Here is a 24,686-nt window from a genome sequence, read left to right on the forward strand (position 1 = left end):
TTTGAAAGGTTAATGGGCTCAAAGCCCAATTCAAACTAGGTTAATTAGATTATTTAAATAGGGGGCGAATCTGGGTATGGATCAACAGATAAGGATAAGAGGATAACTCTTATCCACTTAAAGAGTCCATATCCAAATAACGATTTGGATTAGGAAACTTCTAATTGGATTAGGAGAAGCTGATCCTGATTTGTAGATAAGAGAAGAGATAAGCCTTATCACTTAAAGAGTTCAGATCCAAATAAAGATTTGGATCAAAAAACTCCTAATCAGATTGGAAGATTAACTCTTTAAGGTTTGTAAAAAGGAGGAAGGCGAATTGGAAAAAGGATACATAATTTGACTATTTTCTGCTTCCAATTCTCTCCCTCTCTTCTCTTGCCACCCTACCCTGTTTGATCTCCACCTTTAGGAGTGATCAAGATTTGATCTCGACATTGTTTCTTGGTGGAAGAAACAATTTTGAAGTTGTGCTCACTACCCTGTTCGATTCTTGCTGAAGAACCACTTGCTGATCTTGCCTCACCCTAAGCTATGTCATTTTCAGTGGAGGAAGGATTTGGTATTCTTTTTGGGCGTGAACACCTACATTGGGAGGAGATTTTTGCATGGATTTCATATTAGGTATTCCTCTCTCTAATCTTGGTTTCAAATTTTGTTCGGTTTGTTTCAAGAACAAACCTTGAAAAATGCAGTTTTTTCTAAATCAGGGAATAGGATTTTCGGATGGGAGAAATAAATTTTTGAAATTTCGCCCAACCATCCATATAATGGATCTCCTACCCCTTCAGTGGTATTAGAGCCAGGTTCAAACTTGAACCAAATCTGGACTAGATCTGAACCTACGCAAATGGGCAGAAATTGTTCTACCCGATTTGCGCAAGTTTTCAGTTTTTCTAAGAAATTGGTTCTCAGTTATGGGTGTGTAGATCTAAAATTAATTTTTTATTATTCTTTAATATTATGAAATGGTTCTGTAATTGTTTCTTGAATTCTTGGGCTGTCGTGTGATGGAGATCGAATTCTTTAAAAGTGGCAACATTGGCACACCCTATAGTTCTTTATTCTATTCTTTTGGTCTGTAAATAATTTTTTTTTTTTAGACAAAATGTATAGGATTTGATGTGATGTAATTGATATAAAATTAGGTTTTTCTATTTTTTTTTACATCTGAAGACTTGCTGAAGTGTGGAGGAGGAGAAGATTTTCTGCAGTTTGAGAAATTGCAATTTGCGATTTGCAGATAATGATTTCACTATCTACGATTAACCCTTTGTTTTGCAGGCGTGAAATCACACATATAGCCCTCTGACATTTGTTCTTGCTGATTGTTGATTGTCATTTATTAGCCATGATTAATTTCAGATCATCTTCTTGAATTAGACACCAAACCCTAGACACATTTGGCCCAGATTGGACCAAACTGGTTGGACCGAATCTGTGGCTCAATAGGGACTACTCACAGCCCTAAAATTTTATAATGGGCTAAGGGTTTGATGGCTGATTGCATGATGCAATTCGGCCCAACTTGTAAAACCTTGTATTGTTTAAGTTTAAACTGCATCAGCCCTAATTCAGCTATATGGGTCAAACTGCTTTTTGCAATTCAACCCACATACCTAGATAATGTTATATGATAATGTTATGGGCTCTATTGGGCTAATACTAATTTAACCTAACTATTTTAGGGTTTTATAGATGATTAAATTGATTGGATCAATTGTGGTTTTATTTCATGCATGTGATGTATGATGTGTGATGTGCTATGTACATGGGCCATAAGCACTTGGCCCATGTTAATTTGATAGTGGCTCTTTCGCACACTATGATTGAATGCACATTATTGCCATGGTGTCCTTAAGATCATTGAATGATCTCCCTTCTTGATGGACCCCACATTAGCTTCCTCCACAAGAGCGTGTGGAACCCTAATCCATTTAGGGTCCATTTGAACCTGATTTTAAGAAAGTCAGTGGGAGCCACTTTGGTTTGACCTAAATAAAGAACTAGGGCATAATTACTCGTCCCCTACAATAAAATATAAGTGCATGTGATAGGGAGATTCATATGATGAACTCTCTAAAGACCTTCCATCATTAGGATGAAGATGGGCTTATCAGTAATGAGGAGATGCACCATAAAATTGAGCTATCCATTTGCTGGTGAGTCTGTTGGATTGTTTCATAAGATGATAGGGGTGTCATAGACCGATGTCGAAGAGGCCTATCCTAAAATGGAAGACTCTCTCACGGTATCTTGGCGTTAACGAATATGATGGGTAAGCACTTACTGGACATAAAGGTTTAATCTAAAATGGTAATGAACCTTGTCTGGTGGAGGCCAAAGGGAAAGCTCATAAGACGTGTGGATATGATCCTTCACAGAAGGTGGTGGGGTTATGCAGTTGAAACAGTTGGCTCCATGCACTGTATGTGATTTCCCACATTTCCAGAGACGTACTTCGCAGTATCCGTCACTGAGAAAGGAGGGAAATTTCAGAGATTAACAAATGAAAATGAAACATAGATTAAAAACTATATCTATGTAGTAAACATGAATCAATTTAGGTTGTGGACTAATAATCTGCCTTGCCTTTTATCAGAAATGGAAAACGAACAATTTGCCAAATTGTTAAACGATAATAAGCTTAAGGGCCCAAACTATGCTGACTGGTTTCATAACTTTATGCTAATATTAATGTTTGGGAAATTGGACAAGGTTGCAAAGAATCCTACTCTGGATCATTCGGGTGATAGGGCTTTTGAGGCACGTAGGAGAGAGTATCAAGAATGGGAAGAGAAGAATTATCTTGCCCAGTGCTACATCATAGTATCCCTCGACAATCCGATACAGAGACAATTCGATCAGATCAAAGTGTCCAAGGATATCCTAGATAGTTTGAGGACGATGTATGAAAAATAGAATCATTATACTCGACAAAACGTCTTAAAATTGTTTATGACCGCAAAAATAACTGAGGACCAGATGATTCATGACTATTGTCTTAAGATGATGGGCTACATTAATGAACTGGAGGCACTCAGGTCAGGGATAGATCATGTCACCAAAGTAGATGCCATCCTAAACTCTTTGCCTCCTTCCTTTAATCAGTTTATCATGAATTACAACATGAATAAGCTAAATGTTAGCCTTTAGAAACTCAGCAATATATTACAGAAGGCTGAAAAACTGATTAAGAAGGATAAACCGATAGCCATGCTTGTTGAATGTGGCAATTTGGGTAAGAAGAAGAGGAGGGCAAAGAAAAAACCCCAAAAATAGGTTAGCAAGCCTACAAGGCAAAAGAAAGACAAGACATCCGATGCCTATCACTTTTGCAAGCAGACCGACCCTTGGAAGAGGAACTGTCCTCACTATCTGGAGACTAAGAAGCAAGGTAATTTCATTTTTTTTATCAAAGAGACCAATTTGTTGGTCACTTTTGCTTCCTGGTGTATTGATTCTGGGGCTTCAATTCATGCGTGTAACACATTGCAGGGGTTCAAGACAAGTAGAAGACTGAGCAACGGAGAAGTAATGCTCTACTTGGGGACTTCTGCAACAGCAGCTATAGCTATAGGAACTGTAGAACTATTTTTCAGAGAAGGAATCGTTGTACTGAAAGATTATCTTTATGTACCAATACTTAAAAGAAATTTGTTCCGTTTCAAAATTGTGCATTGATGGTTATTCTGTTTTGTTTAATAATGTGATTACTATTAAACGGAATAACAAATTCCTCACATATAGAGAACTTGAGAACGATCTCTATGTTCTCCATCATTCTTTGAAAACAAACATAATCGTAACTATGTCGGAAATGATCTCCAAAAAGAGAACTCATGATACAGTTAATCCCATATGCCTGTGGCATTACCGACTTGACCACATTAATATAGATCGTATCACAAGGTTGGTAAAGGATAATCTTTTGAATTTTCTAATTGTAGATGATCTTCCAATTTGTGAACTTTGCCTTCAGGGTAAGATGACGAAGCGACCATTTACGAGAAAGCCTGAAAAATCTATAGGCACACTTGACCTTATACATACTAATGTATGTGGTACCATGAATGTTATGACACGCAACCAATACATTTATTTTATAACATTGACCGATGATTTTTCACGGTATGGTTACGTGTACCTAATGAGACATAAGTCTGAATCTTTTGAAAAGTCCAAAGAATTCAGATAAGAAATCGAGAAACAGTTAGGGAGAGAAATTAAGACCCTTCGATCAGATCGAAGTAGCGAGTATCTCTCTGACGAATTCAGGGACTACTTAAAGGAAAATGGGATTGTATTACAATTAGCTCTTCCTACTATACCACAATTAAACGGTGTGTCAGAGAGGAGAAATCAAACTCTATTAGATATGGTCCGATCACTTCTCGTCCACTCAGAGTTATCTACATCCTTTTGGGGTTTCACATTAGAGACTGCGATTTACGTGCTGAACTGGGTTCCAACCAAATCCATTTCAAAAACTCCATATGAGCTATGGACCGGTAAGAAACCAAGTGAGAGACACTTAAAAATTTGGGGTTGTTTAGCACATGTTAAAAGAACTAGTGCTGACAAATTGGAATCTAAGACCAGCCATTGCCTATTTATAGGCTACCCCAAAGGCTCTGTAGGTTATTTGTTCTATGATCCAAAAGAGCAAAAGGTGTTTTACAGTCGAAATGCCCACTTCATAGAAGAAGATTACATCCTAGATAATCATCATCAAGAAGTTGTTCTTGATGATGAGAGCCCAAGGGTAGTGGGAGATTTCCACAAGCTCCAGAAAATAATCAACCTAAAAGGTCTACTTGGATATCCAGGCCTCCAGTTCGTTACGACTATGACCAAGAAAGTTACTTGGTAGAAGCCATGACTAGTGAAGAGGATCCTATGACTTATATGGAAGCTATGTTGGACATAGATTCCGTAAAGTGGGTAGATGCCATGAGAGCTGAGATGGACTCAATGGAGACCAATGGAGTCTAGACTCTAATAGATCTGCCCCCTGGGGTAAAGCAATTGGTTGCAAATGGATCTATAAGAGGAAGAAGGGCCCTGATGGTAAGTGGTTGATTTACCTGAAGGGAATGATCCAGTAGGCTGTAAGTGGGTTTTTACCATCACATATCATGTTGATGGCACCGTTGAAAGGTATAGGGCTAGGCTGGTTGCAAAAGGTTATACACAGACATATGAGATTGATTATCTGGAGACCTTTGCTCCTGTTGCCTAGATGATTTCTGTGAGAGTTCTGCTATCTCTGGTTGCACACTCATACTAGACACTTTATCAACTGGATGTAAAGAGTGCATTTCTGAATGGAGAGTTACATGAGGAGGTCTATATGTCTCTTCCTCTAGGGATGTATGAAACAGATATGAAAGGGAAGGTTTGTATGCTGAAGAAATCTCTTTATGGACTTAAACAATCCCCTAGGGCATGGTTTGAGAGGTTTAGGGCTGCCCTTGTTAACTTTGTCTATGTACAGACTCAGTTTGATCATACCCTCTTTGTGAAGAGGAGATGATCATTGGCAGTTTATCTGATTGTGTACGTTGATGATATTATTGTGACTAGTAATGATGTATCAGGGATTAATGATCTCAAATATTTCCTTTATACAGAGTTTAAGATCAAAGATTTGGGGGGGATTGAGATACTTTCTTAGCATAGAAGTTGCTCAACCTAAGGATGGGATCCTTATCTCTCAAAGAAAATATGTACTTGACTTGCTCTCTAAAACAAGGAAAATGGGTGCTAGACCAGTTGCTACTCCTATTTATATGAGTCATAAATTCTCTACTTTAGATGAAATATTGTTGAAAGATATGGAAGTCTTCCAGAGGCTACTTGGAAAACTTCTCTATCTATGCATGACTTGGCGAGACATTGCATATGCAGTCAATTGCATTAGTCAGTTCATGCATGCTCCCAGGGACACTCACATGGCAACAACAGATTAGATTCTATGCTATTTGAAGGGTTCCCTGGAAAGAGAATTCTATTTTCTAAGCATGGTCATATGAAACTTGAAGCTTACATAAATGTTGATTATACCAGAAATATTGATGATATAAGATCTACCACTGGATACTGTAGCTTGGTGGCAGGTAATATTGTGTCTTGGAGAAGCAAGAAACAATCAGTTGTTGCCCGATCCTCAACTGAAGCTGAATACAAAGCCATGGCTCATGGAGTCTCTGAACTACTATGGCTTAGATCCTTGATGGAGGAACTAGGTATTAAGCATGATAAGCCATTGATGTTATATTGTGATAATCAGACTGCCATCAACATTGCTCACAATCCAGTGCAACATGACAGAACCAAACATATTGAAGTTGATAAACACTTCATTTGAGAAAGAGTGGCTTTTGGATAAGTGTGTATACCTTTCATCACCTCTGAAGGACAGTTAACTGATTTCCTCACCAAGGACTTTCCTAGGGCTAAACTTTAGCATGATACTGGCAAGTTTGGCATGATTGACATATATGCTCAGCTTGAGGGGGAGTGTAGAGAAGATTGACCGAATGGCCCATAGGTTGTTTATCTTCTTCTTTTTTTTTAATCTTTTATGTTCTTTGCTGTAATGGGCCTTAATTTGGGCTCTTATTATTTCTTATGTTATGTTTTTAATTTTTTGCCCAACCAAGGGCCTCTCTGTAAATTACTAAAATTTAACTTAATGAAATGAGATTAGGGGTGTAAGAGGAGATTATGTTCCAAAGCTCTCTCAAATCCTAGTTGTCGCCACCTTCTTCTTCCTCTTCTCTCTTCTTGAACCTTGATTTCTACTACTTTCTATTGATTCTCTGCAACTTTTTAAACAGTCCTTTCATTTCAAAAGGTTGTTTTCTTCTGTTTGGTGCCTTAAAGTGAAGGAAACAAAATTGGGTAAATAAGAATTTGGGGCTCTCTATCTCTCCCAACCCTATAGCTAGTCCTTCAAGTTAGAAACCAAAGCCATAATCGAAGAGGTAAAGAGAACAGGAAAAGCAAATCCTATACCGAATTGGAAAATGAAACGCTAAAGTAGACACTAGAGAAAAAAAATAACATAGGAGATTTCAAATAATAGATGTTGGATCAGTTACATAGTGGCCAAAGCCAAGAATGGATCGATCGAGGGTGACTAACATTGCCAATGGTTGATGATGATTAATACTCATTTACTTGTCAAAAGCCATCCCTACAAAGACGTTGTTGACTGTCGATCCTCCTGTATAAAAAAAAGTTAGTTTCTAATGGTAAAGAAGCTAAACCTTTGGAAAAAATGTTTCAAATGGTAAATAAGCTAAACCTTAGGAAAAAAATGTTTGAAATGGTAAAGAAACCAAACCTTTGCAGAATCCATGCTTGGCAAGAATGAGAAAGAGCTCGTGAGAGACCTTTAGAATGTGAGAAGACAAAGAACATTCCAACAACAGAAAGAGAAGAAAGAGAAGAAAGAGAAGAGAGAAAGACAAGAAAAAAGAAGAGAGGGTAAAGGAGGTTTTGAGGAAAGAGGATCATTCAGATTAGGGTTTTTCGAAGAAGGGTTTGTTTTCGCGCAAATGTATATTTTGGGCGCCAAACCCCAGCGACTATTATTTTTCTACTAATATAAGGAAGGGTAAAAGATGCCGATTTGAAGGCGTTAGAAAACGCCTCTATAATAAACGTTGAAAGTATGTCGCGTTTAATACGTTATAGAGGCATTTTCTTTCGACCGCCTCTACGCAACAGCCTCTAAAAACATATATTTCAGTAGTGGAGGAGACTTGCCACTCGTAAAGGAAGAGAAATTTGTCGAGATGTCTCTCTAAGATATAAACAAATGATGAAAAACTAGAATCCTTAATTGATGGATATCCGTTGGACACCCATGACCCAACCCACCCAACCCATTTAAAATTTTGTTATTGGGTTGACATACCCACTAAGAACCCAATATTAAAAGTTACGACCCAACCCGCTAATAAATGGGTGGGTTGGGTTAAAAATTGCCACCCTTGAATCAATGTAAAATAGAAATGGCAACCGGGTGAGTTTGGGAAGGGTTTTTTAAATTATAAATCCTATTCACCTCTTTAAACCTCCTAATTTGTACCTACCCCTAAACCCATGGTGGGTTGGATTTTTAGAATCCAAACCCTCCCTATACATAAAAATGCAAAATCCTGCCCGACCATACCCTCCCCACATTTAAGGGTAGGGTGGATTGAGTTTAGAACCTGTATCTAATTTCCTATTATTTCTTGTTATATACAAACAATAAATAAGTAGAATAACATGAATAAATATAAAAATTTTCAATTATTTGATTGAAACATGTAAAAAACACTATCAATTATCCTTTGTGTAAAGTTCAAAATATTATTAAATTCAGCATCTAATACATAAAGTTCATATGCTTTCCAATAATATGCATGTTAGGGAGGGTCAGGTCTGGTTTAGCCTAATAATATACCCTACTTGTACCTATATAGGTTGTAGAACCCCAAAAGACATCCCAACTCTAAAATCCACCCTTCAAGCAAAAGAACTGGCCCCAATGGGTAGAGCAAAAATCGACATCCCTAATCCAAAACACTTCAAGTAGAAAAATATACCCCTTAAAATTTTTTATTGATAAACCCAAATGCTTTATATAGAAACAATATTGGTTTCTAAAAAGAGTTCGGCTATGATGTTAGAAATACATGATATTGAGAAAACTTAAACCAATTAATTGACATTATAAAAGTAGTAACCAATCAGGTGAATTTTTCATCAAAATTCATGAGAGTTTGTGATTGGTCGAAGTCTTTCCGATATCATTTCTTTCCGACACCCTAGATTTTTCCCTAAAAAACAACAATGGTACAAAATACAACTTTAAAAAGTTCACTTATCAAAACAATCTTTAAGGAGCAAATATAAACTCCTACTCATATATCATAAATTTATTTATTTATTTTTTTAAATTTATATTATTTGAACCAATTAACTAAGTTGAAACTAACCCAAACCAGTACAATAACGGTTTTAACTAATAAACAATCGGTTTCAGATGACCAATCCTTCAATCAAGTCAGCTCAATTGGCCAAACCACATGGTAGATTCCTGTCTTATATATGATTGATGGCATGTTTCATGGTGAGAAGTATAAATACAGATCATATTAGGAAAGTTTTAAGGTTAAATACACTGGAACCCAATACAGAATTCTGAATGATAATCCCTTATAATCTACAATAGCCCCCGGCTATAAACCCATCTTGTCCATAAATTTGGCATCAATTCACCGTCACGATTCATCGTTATACAGTGGGACTAAAAAAATTCTGACCACGTGGTCCCAAAGTTTTATCGGGAACAAAACAGCTGACACACCACTCCCTGACAAGTTTGTTGAAACCTAAAGGCAATGGCCAACCGTTATAATAATTACAAAATCATCATAAATCCCAATCTCATTTATTTTAGACAGTTAGCAATTTAGCATGGATGATGACTCTCGGTAATGTAACGATGCAGACCTAAATTAGCCAGGTCTATAGCCATTTGTGTTCTTTGTCGCATTAAGTTGTGACAGTTATAATGGGCCTGGGAGTAGGTTAGTAGAAGGAAGAACATACTAGCATAGTCCCTGGAACCCGGTTACTCTTTTCTTGGTCGAGAGAAACTGAATTCTCATTGGTTGCTCATAGAGCGCACCCCTGTATTGGGAACATTTCCCATGACAAGAATTATAAATATTCCAATTTATGATGAGATTTACTGTGGGGCGCTTTGTGAGGTGCACTGTGGGATCCAATCCGAATCTTCATCATAAACTAAGTACACTCTATTGATTAAAGGAAAGGAATTCTGTGAATCATCTACTGGGTTTAAAGGAAAGTAAAAAATTACTGGTGGAAATCAAAAGAAGGACGATTGCCATGCTTTTATTAATTCGGTAGATTCATTCGTGATGTGAGTGTGAAAGGTATAGACTTGATCTGACTCTTCCATGACTCGATGAATTGTCTTTTAAAGAGAATTGACTGATTAATTCAGGTTAGAATTATTTAGTAGATTATGGGGGGCTCTCATTCAGAATTTTGAGTTCACATCTCCTCCCCACAAGGGGCCGCCCCACAACGTTTTACAGCACATCCCCACCGTATATTGGAAATATCTCCCAATGATGACATCATCAATTCTGATACTATCATCATGAGATGTTTCCAATACATAGCAGGGATGTGCTGTTGGACATTGTGGGGTGGCCCCTTGTGGGGAGGAGATGTGATCTCCTTGTCTTTATTAGTCAGTCTACTAGGGGGTGTGGGGTGAAAGTTAAGCGCCTCAATTTTCACTTGTGTGGAAGTAGTACTTAATTGTACTTCTAAAAATCAATATTCAAGACAAAGTGGAGAAGTATATTGCAGTCTACTGCATAATTTTTAAATTACAGCCTCTTATATACCACATCCTGCCCATAGATTTGATATCAATCCATGGTCAGGATTCACCCCACCTGTACAGTTGACTAAAATTTTTGAGGTGGGCTGAACAGTCATTCTCGCAAGACAAAATCTATTGATTGACGTTATGATGAATGGTAAATTTGTAATTTATCAAAATGTCCTCACTAACTGCGAGAATACAATTGTAAAATTATAGAACTGGACATGGCATGGACACATCGCTATATGGTCTCAATCCATGTTAGTTCAAATCTGAAAAAGAACTAGGATTTTATAGATTTCATGGACAAAGCAGTCTCGAAAACCATGGATTTTGACCCATCGTCGTTGATCTGGAGAGTCAGAATCTTCGGCCTGAGAACTGTTCAGACAATTACTTCCATTTCACCTGTCAATAACCCGTTGGGCAATTAAGCAATTGATCCAGATAATATTTTTTTACTATTTTTTTTTAATTTTTTAAATTAAATTGGCCATCCATTCAAACTAGACAATAAAACCAGTGGCCAAAGTAGTTCGGGTTCCGTGTCAAATTTTAAAACATCATCGAAAACACATTCAAAGGGTAATAAACCAATTTCAGGTTTTTAAATGTTTCCACGTGCACATGACACCACTTGCTCGGCATAATTCACAGAATGCTTATGACGACTTGAGACTTGAGAGTTGATTTCTAAAATTAGGTCCTTCTTTAATTGTGACCACCCAGAAGTAGAATATCTCTGTGTATATCTTCCCTTAATATCTGGTGGGTAAAAAATAATCAACAAGCACGTACAAATCAAGTGGTATTCGTCAATATTCACGGATATCCCTACTGTTCAACGTTGTGCCGGTATCATACCGTATATAACCGGCTAGCTCATGGCTGTTGTTTATTAAATATCGTACGGTATCAAACAAACGTACCACAAAAGTTTAAATTGAGCTGATGGTTTGGTTGTTGTAACATCCATTCGACCATTATAATTTTGTGGGACATTGGGTCCCTTCTTAAGAGGTGTGGACGGTAAGGATCGTCCCAAGGCACTGAAGAGTGGTCCTTTGGCAGGACGGAGTAATGAAATCGGGTCGACTTGACTCTTGAGCTGTGCCGAATTTCTGTTCTTTCTTTTTTTACAACAATGGTGCCGACTTCACAAAAACGGTTACAAGACATTGGCGCCCAAATGAGGAGAGGAAACTTTGTTTCTACGCCACAAAAAAAAAAATGATGTTCGATTTCTTCTGGCACAGCAAAATTTGTTTATTTATGCAAAAGAAGAGATCTTGATTTGTTTAGAGGAAGGACGAGGTTGCTGCTGCTAGCCTGCTACTAAGTTTTAAGCTTACTATTTCTTCGCACGATGGAATAATACGGGGTGGTTTTATGTCTGCTATCAAGTTTGAATGAAGAGAGATTAAAACGGGAATTCATTCACCTATTTCAACTACCATATTAACAATGCTGATGGCGCTGTCCCATAAATTCGAGTAACCAAGCAGATGACACTCACATGACTTGGGAGCTGTGTTTCTCTCTCTGTAAGTCCTTCCTTCCCTTTTTTCTGCTCTGCTTTTCGTTCTCTTGGTGTTGGGTTTTCTATTTTGTTTCTTGGATTGGCATTTCCTTTTCTTTTTGTTGATGGAGTTGGCCAAATGGTTTTGTTTGGATCATAGGAGCTTCACCTTCTGCCCTTCTGGGTTTTCTGGGGTTTGGTCTGTTTGCTTGTTTATGATAACTTTATTTATGACTGCTTTTAAGGTGATCATGTGTTTCTGCCATTGAACTCAATGCGAGCTGTGGTGTTTCCCCTTTTGAAATTTGAATGCAGTCGGTGTTTCCTTTGTTATATCTGGGTTCATTGGATTTTTCTTAATTCTCAAACTGCAGGTTATGCTTAAAGGTGCTAGATGCTAGATGTCAAATTAATTGCATCTCACGCATAAGCAGTTGAGTTTCGAGTTTCAAAGCCGCTTGCTTAGTCCATTTGATCTCTGTATTTTATTATGGTTTCTTCACCTTTTCCTTTTTTTCAATACTTTCTTTATTTATATACAATCACTGTCTGCTTTTATGGTTGCTCATAGTATATGACTTGAGTTTCGAGTTGCTCAAGGTTGCTTTAAGTTGCTAACTTTTGACCTTTTCTTTTTAGCTTGTACACTCCTTAATTTGTTATTTAAGAGTTTGGGCAATGGTGTTCTTGTTGTTCAGGGTCAGCAATCAAGGAGGAAAATGAAGGCCTTCTCTGATCAAGTAAACAAAGTAAAGCTTGGGGAGGATGGTGTACCATCATTTCTTGCTATTGAGGTAGAGAGTGGAAAGGAAGGGAAGGATGGTATGCCGTCAGTTGGTCCAGTGTATAGGAATCTACTGTCGAAGAATGGATTTCCACCAATGGATCCTGAGACTAGTACTGCGTGGGATATTTTCAGGTAATTTGAAAGAGGTACATTAATGGTGTATCTGGTACTCTGGTTCTATGCTTTCCAAGGCTAAGGTGTTCTTCATTGAATTGTTTTTCTTGTTATGAGTTCCAAAAACAAATCAAAACCGTCTTGTTTGAAAACAAATTGGTTCTTAAAACAAAAACTCCGAAATCATGTTCTTGGTTTTGTATGTTTTTTTTTTGGTTTCCAAAACTGAAACCAAAAGCATGTAATTGAATTTCTGGTTTAAAGAATATTTTCATCTGGTATTTGATTTCATGTTTCACAAATCATATAATACCTATATACTCCAAAATTTGGTTTTGTTTTAAAACCATTACTTTGATGGTTTCAAAAAACAATAATTTTTTTCTGCTTCTCAAAATAAAAACACAGTTCAAGAACATGTTCTAATTTTTAGTGATGTAGCAATTTTAGAAACAGATGAAAAGAAAAATATGATGTAAAACAATCCCTGAGTGGCCAAACTTTTCCATAAGTATTTCATCTCTTTAGTCTTTAGCAGCAACAATATTGTCTTATTGTGCAGGAACTCTGTAGAGAAATATCCTGGAAATAAGATGCTTGGAAGGCGTGAGGTAAAAAATGGGAAGGTAATTTCTTGCTGGAAGCTACAGATTTTTTTTTTTTGGAAATATAGGTTATTTAACTCTGCACTGTTGTTTCCTTCTTTTGCATTCCTTAAATGTTCAATGAATTAATTTGGGCTTCAGCTAGGGCCTTATGTGTGGAAAACTTATAAAGAAGTCTATGAGGAGGTTTTGCAAATTGGTTCTGCATTGCGGGCATCTGGTGCTAAACCTGTAAGCACTTACATCAACTAGGGCACTTCTAATTGAAATCAATTTTCCATATCGTTGAAATCCATATAAAGAATTCAATGTTATTGTATTGTGAAAGGGTTCCTGCGTTGGAATATATGGTTCAAACTGTCCTCAATGGATTGTGGCAATGGAGGTCTGTTGTTTTTCTTCTTGTTTATCCATTAAGGCTGTGTTTGGTTGCAATGCAAATAAGTTTGCACTGATGCAAAACCATGACAGTACAAATGATTTGGATGTAAATTCTGATCTATTTTTGTTTCAAATAAATTTGTACTAGTACAAATAAATTTACACTGCAACCAAACACAGCCTACATTGCCTAAGTTTCTTCCTACCACGAGTTGTCTAATTAAGTAGTTTGCATCTTGTGCAGGCATGCAATGCTCACAGTTTAATTTGTGTTCCACTTTATGATAGCCTTGGTAATTCTTTCTTCATAATTTTCTGCTGTTAGAAGTTTTTGTTTGTACCCCCTGCAATTTTGCTTTATTTCTATTTCTACCTGTCATTTCCTATTATCCCACATGAAAGCAATTTATCACTTTATTTGTAAGGGCTAATATATCGTACGTGGAGGCCATTACTTGGTACAATGGTAAAATATTGGGCCGACAAAAATGAGAATGTGAGTAGCCATCTAGTGCAAAAATGCCAAAGGTTGGGTCCGTATCTTGTCCACCCCTCCCTAGACCCCGAAATATAATATAATATAATATAATATAATATAATATAATATAATATAATATAATATAATATAATATAATATAATATAATATAATATAATGATAGACTATCTCCTAATTCTACCTATAGGTACTCTATATTTCCTATACAAGGTTCACTTGTTTTTCTTTATTTATCATTTTTTGCATTCTTTAGCCCATCCCAAATAGTTGGGATTAGGGTTATCAACAGGTCAGGTTAGGTTGGGACCAGCTAAAATTGGAACCGATCCAATATGAAATATTGATGACCCGGAACCAAATCGGACCCAATAAGGTCTGTAATTTTAGACCCAGAATTGAACCTATGGTTCTCGGTACAGTTGGGTTTGACCTGATAGACCCGATTATCATAAATAAATAAATATATTTAATATATAATATATAATTTATTTAATATTATAATATATTTTTATATATATGTATATAACTCGGGTCAGCTCTGAATCAGTTTAAGACTGGATGGAACCGGTTCCGAACCAATAATTATCGAGACACTGTAACAAAACCCAGAACCAGCCCAACTGGTTCAGGTCTATCAGGTCCATCGGATCGGACCCGTCCCATTGACAGTCCTAGTTGGGATTAAGGCCGAGTTGAGTTATCTTTTTCCTTTGTTTCATTTTTATTCATTTTCAGGATATTTTAGGTAATTTATTTGAACTCTCTTTGATGTCTTTCGAATGCAGGGCCAGGGGCTGTCAATTTCATTATAGATCACGCAGAGATAGATTTTGTTTTTGTCCAAGATAAGAAAGTGAAAGAAGTGAGGAACCTTCTTAATTTCCGCATAAATCTAGCTTTTTTATATTTACCACTCTCATCATACTAAAGGGTAAAGTTTACTTTTATTTACAGGTTCTGAGTCCTGATTGCAGAGCAGCTCAACGACTCAAATGTAAGCATACTTCTATTTGGAGAAAATATCTCGTGGCTTCAATTGGTAGAATGGGCTTGTCTTACATTTTCTTGATTTCTCCTTGTGGCTACAGCAATAATCTGCTTTACTTCCTTCCCAAGTGAAGTGAAAGATGATCTTGGCATCACTGGAATGAAACCGTACTCCTGGAATGAGTTCCTCGAGATGGTTAGTTTCTGCATAGTAATTTGATGGCTTAATAAACCAGAACATAGAAGTGCATTTCTTGTCAGTATATTGGTTAATGTTATAAAGCATGTTGAAAATGCGGAAAATAGTTCAAATGTGTTGTATTTTCTTTATTTAGAGGTATCTTGGTCTCCAACATGAGTAACAAATTGTGCTCTAATTCTACATAGCATCTCCTCTTGCCACACAAAAATTGAAGGTCCAGGCATACAGTTTCTGAAAAATCATGTTCTCATTCTATATAAAAAGAGTTCAGATCTGTGCCCCACGACAGGCCACCCCACAACGTCCCACTTGTATTGAGAACATCTTCCGATGATGATATCATTGGGTCTGGTACTATCATCGGGAGATGTTTCCAATACACGGCAGGAATGTGCTGTGTGGGGTGCAGATGTGAATTCATATAAAAAAAGGCAGCCCAGTACACGAGGCTCCTGCCAATGCGGAGTCTGAGGAGGGACAGATGTACACAACCTTATTTCTGATGATACATAGGCTGTTTCCAAGATTTGAACCTTGATCATCCAGGTTGCAATGGAGCAAACTAATTAACCATTGTACCAAGCTTGATCATCCAGGCTCATTCCATATCTGATGCATAATGTCCAAAAATTAAGTTATGTGTTTTTGAAAAAATATCTTGTACATTTGGGTGTGGTCATGTGTTGACCTGCTGGGAGGTAGTGTTTCTTTACAATTCTTCAGGGAGCAATTCATGGTATAATTTCTTGAAACTTTTGATTTATGTCGTTTGTTAATTTACATTAATTAGAATTTTGGTCCTTTATTGTACTGGATTATTCTTTTCCCATTTCTTAAGATCATATTATTTCATACTGTTGTGTCTATATCTGTAACATTGAATAAAGCATTGGAGTAACCATATACATAACTTGACCTAACAATTTAATTCCATTGTACATTTTTTGATTTGCAATTGATATGGTGTACTTAATAACTTTGAACTCATATACATACACAGTGGGCATGGCAAGTGTCATTTTTTATTTATAGTAGATTCCTACTAGCCCCTTTAGTTCTTTGTCTGTTTAGTTGATGTCCTGTGTTTCTTGCTTATCAGGGAAAAGAAAATCCAGTTGAACTTTCACCACCTCAGCCTTTCAGTGTATGTACAATAATGTACACAAGTGGAACCAGTGGTAACCCAAAAGGTGTTGTTTTGACGCATGAAACTATTGCAATCAATGTGAAAGGAGTTGATCTTTTTCTGGAACAATTTGAAGACAAGGTAAAAGGTTGAACATCTAAGAGAATTATTTGTCTACAATATTCTTTCCCCACTTTATCCACTCTCTGTTGATGTGATCAATGGTCATTATTAATTTCGATGATGTTTTTTTTTTTTTTCAACAGAGAACTCAATTTTTTTCCTGAACTTTGAGAGTGTATGTAAGGTATTTGGTGATAATTCTAATATTGGTTTGTTGACATAATAGCAGTGGATTTGGGAAGAGAGGGTATGTGTCAGATTTGATGATCTTACCTTGGGGATCTTTTGTAACAAGAATTATCCTATTTAATGGTCCTAATTAATTATCCTTCCAAATTGTTGACCTTGTCTATTGATTTTCAGTCATATTTATTATTTATTTTTTTTCTACTCTCAATAAGTTTGTCATTGATTGATGGTTTGATGATAATACCTGGTCAAATTTAAATTAGATATCTTATGTGGTGGTTAAGATTGTTATGGTACCTTAGTTAATGGTCTGTTGAGGTATTATACTTATTTATGTAAAACTGAAATTGCACTTTATTAAATCTGGATGCGTTGAACATCATATTGTATTCATATTACAGACACATGCCAAGACTTTGCAATGCCAAATATACCTAAAATGTGATAAAAAGTTGGGTATCTCATCAGAGTCAGACAGTGTAATATGTTGATATTCTTGTTAAATAGGTTTCCGTAGGTTTACTTTTTTATTTCATATTTCTCCTTTTTTTTAATTGTATTTCCCTGACATTTTCAAGTGGGTTACTGATAGATGACGGTGGATGATGTCTATCTTTCTTTTCTTCCTCTTGCTCATATTCTGGACCGCATGATCGAGGAATATTTTTTCCACAGAGGTGCTTCTATTGGCTACTATCATGGGGTATGTGATTTAATCATGAACATTATTAGTTGAACTTGGAAATCCTCAAGTTTCTTTCTCATTCCTCAACTATGTCTTCCATATATATATATATAGTTGAATACTTTATTTTATTTTTCATAAAAGAAAATGTTGTTGATCTTATCTTTCATTTGAAGGATATTAATGCGTTGAAGGAAGATATGATGGAATTGAAGCCCACTTTTTTTGCTGGTGTTCCACGAGTTTTTGAAAGAGTGCGTGAAGGCAAGGAATTCATGTTGCACGTCTTTCAGCATATTCCATTTATTTTTTAATAGATTAATGCTTATTTAGACTCAAGATGATGTAACAAATGCATCTGGTTTCAGGAGCAATGAAGAAAATAGAAGAACTCAGTCCAATAAAGAGGAAAATCTTTGACATTCTTTACAAATAGTAAGTTGGTATACTTACTATTTGGTTCAGTCCGTTTACTTCATAGTTGGAAGCAGAATTGGAATGGTATATTTCCATAGTTTATTTGGTTCAGACAAGAATCAGAATGAAAATCGGAATCATCTGGAATGGGATTCAATTCCCAAGGGAGAGGGAGGGAATGACCACCATTCTCTTAAATGGGAGAATGTCATTCTATCAGAAATGGGAATATGATACTGATTTCGTTCAACCAAACAGTTGGAATCGAAATGGCCCATACCAATTCTGATTCAAGAACCCTATTCCCGTGAACCAAATGGAGCCTTAGTACTTTTTGAATAATGACAGTTGCATTTCTTTATTGCAATGCAGCAAACTTGGTTGGATGAGATTAGGGTACAAACAGAAATATGCATCTCCACTGGCAGACTTACTAGCATTCAGGAAGGTGCTGTCTATCATCCTGTTGTGCTTATCCTTCTATTTTCAGTAGTGAAATTATTGCGAGGAATCGTTGATTACAAATTATTCTTGTTTTCTATACTTTGGCTGCGTTTGGAAACAATGCAAATAGAGTGTAAATCCCAGTTTAGGGTAAATTTACATTCTAGTTCACTTTTGCCTGTGTTTGGCAACATTACATTTATGAATTAACAAATGACAGACCAATGCATATTTACATTGATAATAAGATGTAAAAGTACATCAATAAAAAAAAAGTAAATTTGCATTCAAGTGGGCTTTTGATAAAAAAAATGCATATGCTTTATTGGAATACATGTTTACATCCATTAAAGCTAAAAATCTGTTTGGTAAGAATGCAAATTTGTCAGTACAAAACTAACCCAATTTTACAATTTATATAAACTGTTTTACACTCTATATATTTACATTCACATTTATTTGCATCATTTCCAAACACAGCCTTTGGATAGCGCAAACCACAATGTTTGAGCTGTCTTGATGAAAGCAACACACTCTCTGTTAGCAATCACCTAACATGGTTAGGATCCAGGGCTGCAACAATTTACATTTCCAGAACACACGCCCACTTCAATAAAGTGGTTCACCAGTTATATGATATTTCCGCTACATAGTCCTTACCTGTTCCTTGGCTATCTAATTTAGTTATCCTGTGATTGTAGGTTAAGGATGGACTGGGTGGTCGAGTTCGACTAATAATATCTGGTGGTGCCCCCTTGAGCTCTGAGGTGGAAGAATTCTTGCGAGTTACTAGCTGTGCCTATTTTACCCAAGGCTATGGTATGTAATCAATTATTATTGAGAAATTCTACGGTACAGAAAAAAAATGTTCTTTGGTACAACTTACAAGTACCGAAAAATGCACCTTGAGCTATATATTGAGAATTTAGATTGTTTCAATAAGCAGAAATTTAGATTGTTTTTTAAATAACCTATATTAGAAATTTAAGTTAAGTTTTTATTTTTTTATTTTGTTTTTATAGATTTTTATTTGATTTAAAAGGCTTACCATATTTTATCTAAAAGCATGGTCACATCATTTATTATTTCAATTGAGATTCAGAACTTGTGCCTATATGCTAAATTTGATTTTGATTTTTTTTATTTAATTTAGAAAATTAAATGAGGTTTAATTTGTAATTAACAATTTATGGTTTTTCTTCTTTTTAACTTACGTAGTAGGCATGGCAAAATCCTAAGTACAGGGCAACTATTATTTTGTTTGTGATTGAGTACTTGTATGGCAATTTTGATTTGAGTATTTTAGGAAGGTGGAGATATTTTAAGAAGCAATAGATAATGTTAAAAATTAAAAAAATGTAAGTTTAGACAAATAGTGTACAATGATGGAGAGGAGATGCTAACATAGACAATTCTATTTTGAAAGAGTTGTTTAAATTCTATTTGAAAATATAGTTAACTACTTCTAAAATGCTGTTTTTTTGAAAAAATTGAAGCACCACGTGTCTAAAAGTGGGGAACTCTCGCCTGACGATGTTCCTTTAATATATATATATACTAGCGGAGGAGGCCCTGCTGCAGGGGCTCGCTCATAAACTATCAGGCTCGAGATCAATTCGAATTAGAGACTGGAGTTCAAGCTCAAGCTTGGCTCAAGTCAAAAGTTCGGAAGTTTGAGCTCGACTACCTTTAATTGCAGGTCTCTCAAGCAACCGAGGTGCCGAGTTGAGGTTTTGAGCTAAGGTCTCCCTCGATTTCCGAGGTGCCAAACCGAGGTCTCCCTCAACTATTGAAGTGTCGAGTTGAGGTTTCCCTAGTAGGCGAGGTGCCGAGATAAGGTCTCCCTTAGTTGACAAGGTGCTGAGTTGAGGTCTCCCTCAGTTGTTGAGGTGTTGAGCTGAGATCTCCCTCAGTGACCGAGGTGCCGAGCTAAGGTCTCCCTTAGTGGTCGAGGTGTTGTCTAGCTCGAGGTCGATTCGAATTAGAGACTTGAGCTTGAGCTTAGAAGTTCGAGCTCAGCTTAGCTCGAACTCGACTACCTTTGATTGCAAGTCCCCTAGTAGTTGAGATGCCGAGTTGAGGTCTCCCACAATTGGAGAAAGAGTGGCATTTTTGTAATTTATAAGGAGAGAGAAAGAGATGGCAAGAGAGAGAGATGGCATTCTAGTAATTTATAAGAAAGAGAGAGAGTTGGTAGGATAGAGAGGCATTTTTGTAATTTGAAAGAAAAAAAAGCAAGAGAGAGAGTTGGTAGGAGAGAGTGGCATTCTTGTAATTTGAAAGAAAAAAAAGCAAAAGGGAGAGAGTTGATAGAGAGTGGCATTCTTGTAATTTCTAAGAAAAAGGCAACAAATACTGTTAGATTCCATTTCCCTCATCCTCATGCCTTCTTACGTACACATTTCAGCTTAATATATTTACTAGCGGAGGGGGCCCTGCATTGTAGGGGTTCACTCATAAACTATTAGGCTTGAGCTCGATTCAAATTAGAGACTTAAGCTCGAGCTTGAGCTCGGCTCGAGTCAAAAGCTCGGAAGTTCGAGCTCGGCTACCTTTGATAGCAGGTCTCTCAAGCAACCAAGGTGCCAAGTTGAGGTTTCCCTCAATTGCCGAGGTGCCAAATCGAGGTCTCCCTTAGTTGTTGAAGTGTCAAGCTGAGGTTTCCCTAGCAGGTGAGGTGTCGAGCTAAGGTCTCCCCTAGTTGACAAGGTGCCAAGTTGAGGTCTCCCTCAGTTGTCAAGGTGCTGAGCCGAGACCTCCCTTAGTGATTGAGGTGCCGAGCCGAGGTCTCCCTCAGTGGTCGAGGTGTCGTCTAGCTTGAGTTCGATTTGAATTAGAGACTTGAGCTTGAGCTTAGAAGTTCGAGTTCGGTGCGGCTCGAACTCGACTACCTTTGATTGCAGGTCCCCTAGCAGTTGAGATGCCGAGCTAAGGTCTCCCTTAGTTGGAGAGAGAGTGGCATTCTTGTAATTTAAAAGAAAAGAAAGCAAGAGAGAGAGAGAGAGAGTTGGTAGGAGAGAGTGGCATTCTTGTAATTTCTATGAAAAAGGCAAAAAATACTGTTAGATTCCATTTCCTTCATCCTCAAGCCTTCTTAAGTATACATTTCGACTTGATATATTTATATTGATATATATATATATATATATATATATATATATATATATATATATATATAGATAGATAGATAGATAGATAGATAGATAGGTAGATAGATAGATATAATAGATATAATAGATATATTGAAATGGTTGGGAATTCCATCAGTATTTTGTGGCTTATACAGGACTGACAGAGACATGCGGGATGACAACACTAGGCTTCCCAGATGTAATGCCATTGTTTGGCAGTGTTGGTGTTCCGTTTGTATATTCTGACCTACGTCTTGAAGAAGTTCCAGATATGGGCTACAGTCCATTTGGCAATCCTCCACGTGGTGAGATATGTGCCAGAGGAAAGAGCATATTCTCAGGGTACCACAAAAATCCTGAACTGACCAGGGAATCCATTAGAGATGGGTGGTTTCATACAGGTTGAACATAGCTGTTCTCTTCTATACATTGATCAGAAGATTTATGGTATATCTTGAAAAAGTAACATTGTTTTTTTCTTCTCTCAGGGGATATAGGTGAGCTTCTGCCTAATGGGGGCCTAAAGATCATTGATAGAAAGAAGAATATTTTCAAACTCTCTCAAGGAGAGTATGTTGCAGTTGAGTATCTGGAGAAAATCTATAGTTTTGCTCCTATTGTTGCAGATGTAAGTGATTTTCTTAATTTTCTAATTTTATTTCTCGAAAGAATTCCTCCTCTGCTGGTTACCTACATTGAGGTCCCTAAGATGGCTTCTTGTTCGGCTGTTCCTCTTCTTTAAGATATGGGTGTATGGAGACAGCTACAAGCCAATGCTGGTAGCAGTGGTCATACTGCATGAAGAGAACACCCGGAAGTGGGCAGAGTTAAATGGTCATAAGGGTTCCTCCTCTGAACTATGTTTGCTCGATCATCTGCGGAATTATGTTGTCCTTGAGCTAAAAACTGTAGCCGAGAAAAACCAGGTAAGTCTTGTTGTATTTTGAGTCAATGATTATTAATGGTATCTATGAAATTTAAAAAAGTGCATTTTATGTACTTGGAAGTGATCTGGATGCATATTCTTATCACTTGATAATGAATTTCCTTGTTATTGGATAGCTGTATTCAACATTAGCATCATATTGTTATATGAATTTCCTTGTTTAGTCTCTCAAGTTTTGTCTCCTGAAACATCAACAATCAGCTTGTCTCTTTCTCTCTCTTTTTTTGGGGGTGGGGAAGTGTAGGAGACTGATTAGTCTGTCAAAATGCATGTTGATTGCCTTAATAATTGGCGTTTCTCCTCTAGAATCTCATTGTTTCTGGATAGTTCATCTCCCATTTCCATTGCCATATACAGCTTATACTACGCACCCATTAGGAGATGACTTCATCACTGGCTTACCTTTGTTAAATAAAACTTAAATTGGAGTATCACACTGTGTGACTTGAGCTTTGATCCTGGTGGTTGTAATGATTCATTATGGTATTGATGTTGAGTTATGGGGCTGCTTCCGTATTTGTCACCCAGGACCAAAAAAAGAGAGAGATTGATATCAGGTCTAAAGGAGCTGTACCTTCATGTCTACCTTCTTTTCTGTATACTTTATTGGAAGAGATTTTGCTTAATATTATGAGACGGTTTAACTTGATTTATTCTTCCCTTCAAAACCAGCTGCGAGGTTTTGAGTATATCAGAGGAGTTATTTTGGATTCAGTGCCATTTGAAATGCAAACAGATTTGGTAACTCCTACGTTGAAGAAAAGAAGAGATCGACTGCTTAAACATTATCAGGTAAATATATCATTGTCTTCTTTTATTATAATTCTTATTCTAACTATTAATATTGCATTGTTTCAAATCTGGTCTCATGATATTTTTGCAGGTAGAAATCAATAATGTTTATCGAAGTTTGACAGGAGAGAAATGCTAGTCTTGTTTTTCTTCTTCTTCTAGATGTATCATCTGGTTGATAACTAGGAATGTGCAGCATAGTCATGGCAGTAGCTGCCGCCGAGCATAAAATGATAATATCCTTGTCCCAATAAATAATGTGGGGAACACCACTTTGACTTGTTATAGTTGGTACTTGCAGAAGAAAATGCAATCAGAAAGAAATTTTATGCAAAATCGTGAATATTAGGCTCTGTTTGGTGCGTCTTTTGCATGGTCTGTTGGCTATTAACAAGTTTGGCAGATTGTGATTCGGTCTTTTCATTTTTGATTTGTGGTAGATGTAGCTATCTCGAAAAGACGTGAAAAGCCCATTTTGGGCTGATTTCGGGAAGCTCATTAGCTTTTCAGTATTTTTCCATTCGTCTTCATGCGGAAAGATATATTTAAGCCAAACTGTCTTTAGGCTGTCAACATCTTAATGTAAAATTTCACTGCATCTTTTAATTGCTAGAGCTACTAGAAGATCTTCCTAAAAAGATTTACCAATCGGCCCTGAGCCCGTTTAATAAGTCTTTTTGAAAAGATCTTCTTATAGATCTGACAGTCAAAAGAAGCATTGAGCTTTTGACATAAGACCTGAGCAGCCCGAAGACTGTTTGGTAAGTGTACATATTTGTCGATCTGTTGGAAGACATTATCAGCCCCAAAGACTGTTTGGTAAGTGGTGGTTATTGCACATTACTGATCTGGGCTACTTGGTGCATGTTTGACATTTGACCCATCATGGTTGGGTCACAGTGGCCCAAAACCATGGTGGATGTGGGTCATGTGGGACCCATCTACAATAACAATATGTGGGCCCCACATATATTGAGTACTATCTTTCGTTTTACAAACACCTTATGATTCCCGTATCGCTTTAGCATGGGTGGGGTCCTCATGTCCTTAATGTGAGATCCACAAACCATTTGTGGGGCCCACTTAGATTAATTTTAATTGGTCCAAGTAACAATATGACAATTGGCCAATCATGGTTGGGTCACAATTACCCAAATAATAGTGGATTCGGGTATTGTGGGTCCTAGCTACCTTACATTGATTTATGTACTGTGTGGGCCCCACACATATTGAGTACTATCTTGCATTGATTATAAACACCATATGGTTCCTGTATGGCTTTAACATGGGTGGGGTCCTTATGTCCTTAATGTGG

At 36.9% G+C, this 24,686-nt stretch overlaps 1 protein-coding gene across 4 annotated transcripts; it reads left to right on the forward strand.

Annotated features, from left to right (window-relative positions):
* Nucleotides 1–11,590: 11,590 nt before the first annotated feature.
* On the forward strand, nucleotides 11,591–23,707 carry LOC104605020 (long chain acyl-CoA synthetase 1-like). Of its 4 annotated transcripts, none has more exons than XM_010269610.3 (21): nucleotides 11,881–11,970; nucleotides 12,320–12,378; nucleotides 12,644–12,864; nucleotides 13,409–13,472; nucleotides 13,593–13,682; nucleotides 13,780–13,836; nucleotides 14,077–14,125; nucleotides 15,115–15,191; nucleotides 15,284–15,323; nucleotides 15,418–15,512; nucleotides 16,618–16,785; nucleotides 17,549–17,659; nucleotides 17,818–17,905; nucleotides 18,010–18,076; nucleotides 18,431–18,506; nucleotides 19,204–19,321; nucleotides 21,789–22,034; nucleotides 22,122–22,261; nucleotides 22,377–22,559; nucleotides 23,252–23,371; nucleotides 23,463–23,707. In XM_010269610.3, exons 3-21 carry the CDS (start codon nucleotides 12,665–12,667, stop codon nucleotides 23,508–23,510), a joined length of 2,037 nt encoding a protein of 678 aa, XP_010267912.1. In that variant the 5' UTR covers nucleotides 11,881–11,970; nucleotides 12,320–12,378; nucleotides 12,644–12,664; the 3' UTR covers nucleotides 23,511–23,707. The 4 variants fall into 4 exon arrangements, with proteins under 4 accessions (XP_010267914.1, XP_010267912.1, XP_088759582.1 ...); XM_088903456.1 differs by having other exon boundaries at nucleotides 11,946–11,970; nucleotides 12,320–12,425; XM_010269611.3 differs by lacking the exon at nucleotides 11,881–11,970 and adding an exon at nucleotides 12,075–12,190.
* Nucleotides 23,708–24,686: the final 979 nt, after the last annotated feature.

The sequence above is a fragment of the Nelumbo nucifera genome, chromosome 4, assembly GCF_055504915.1.
Source record: "Nelumbo nucifera cultivar China Antique chromosome 4, China Antique-T2T, whole genome shotgun sequence".
Classification (NCBI taxonomy): Eukaryota; Viridiplantae; Streptophyta; class Magnoliopsida; order Proteales; family Nelumbonaceae; genus Nelumbo; species Nelumbo nucifera.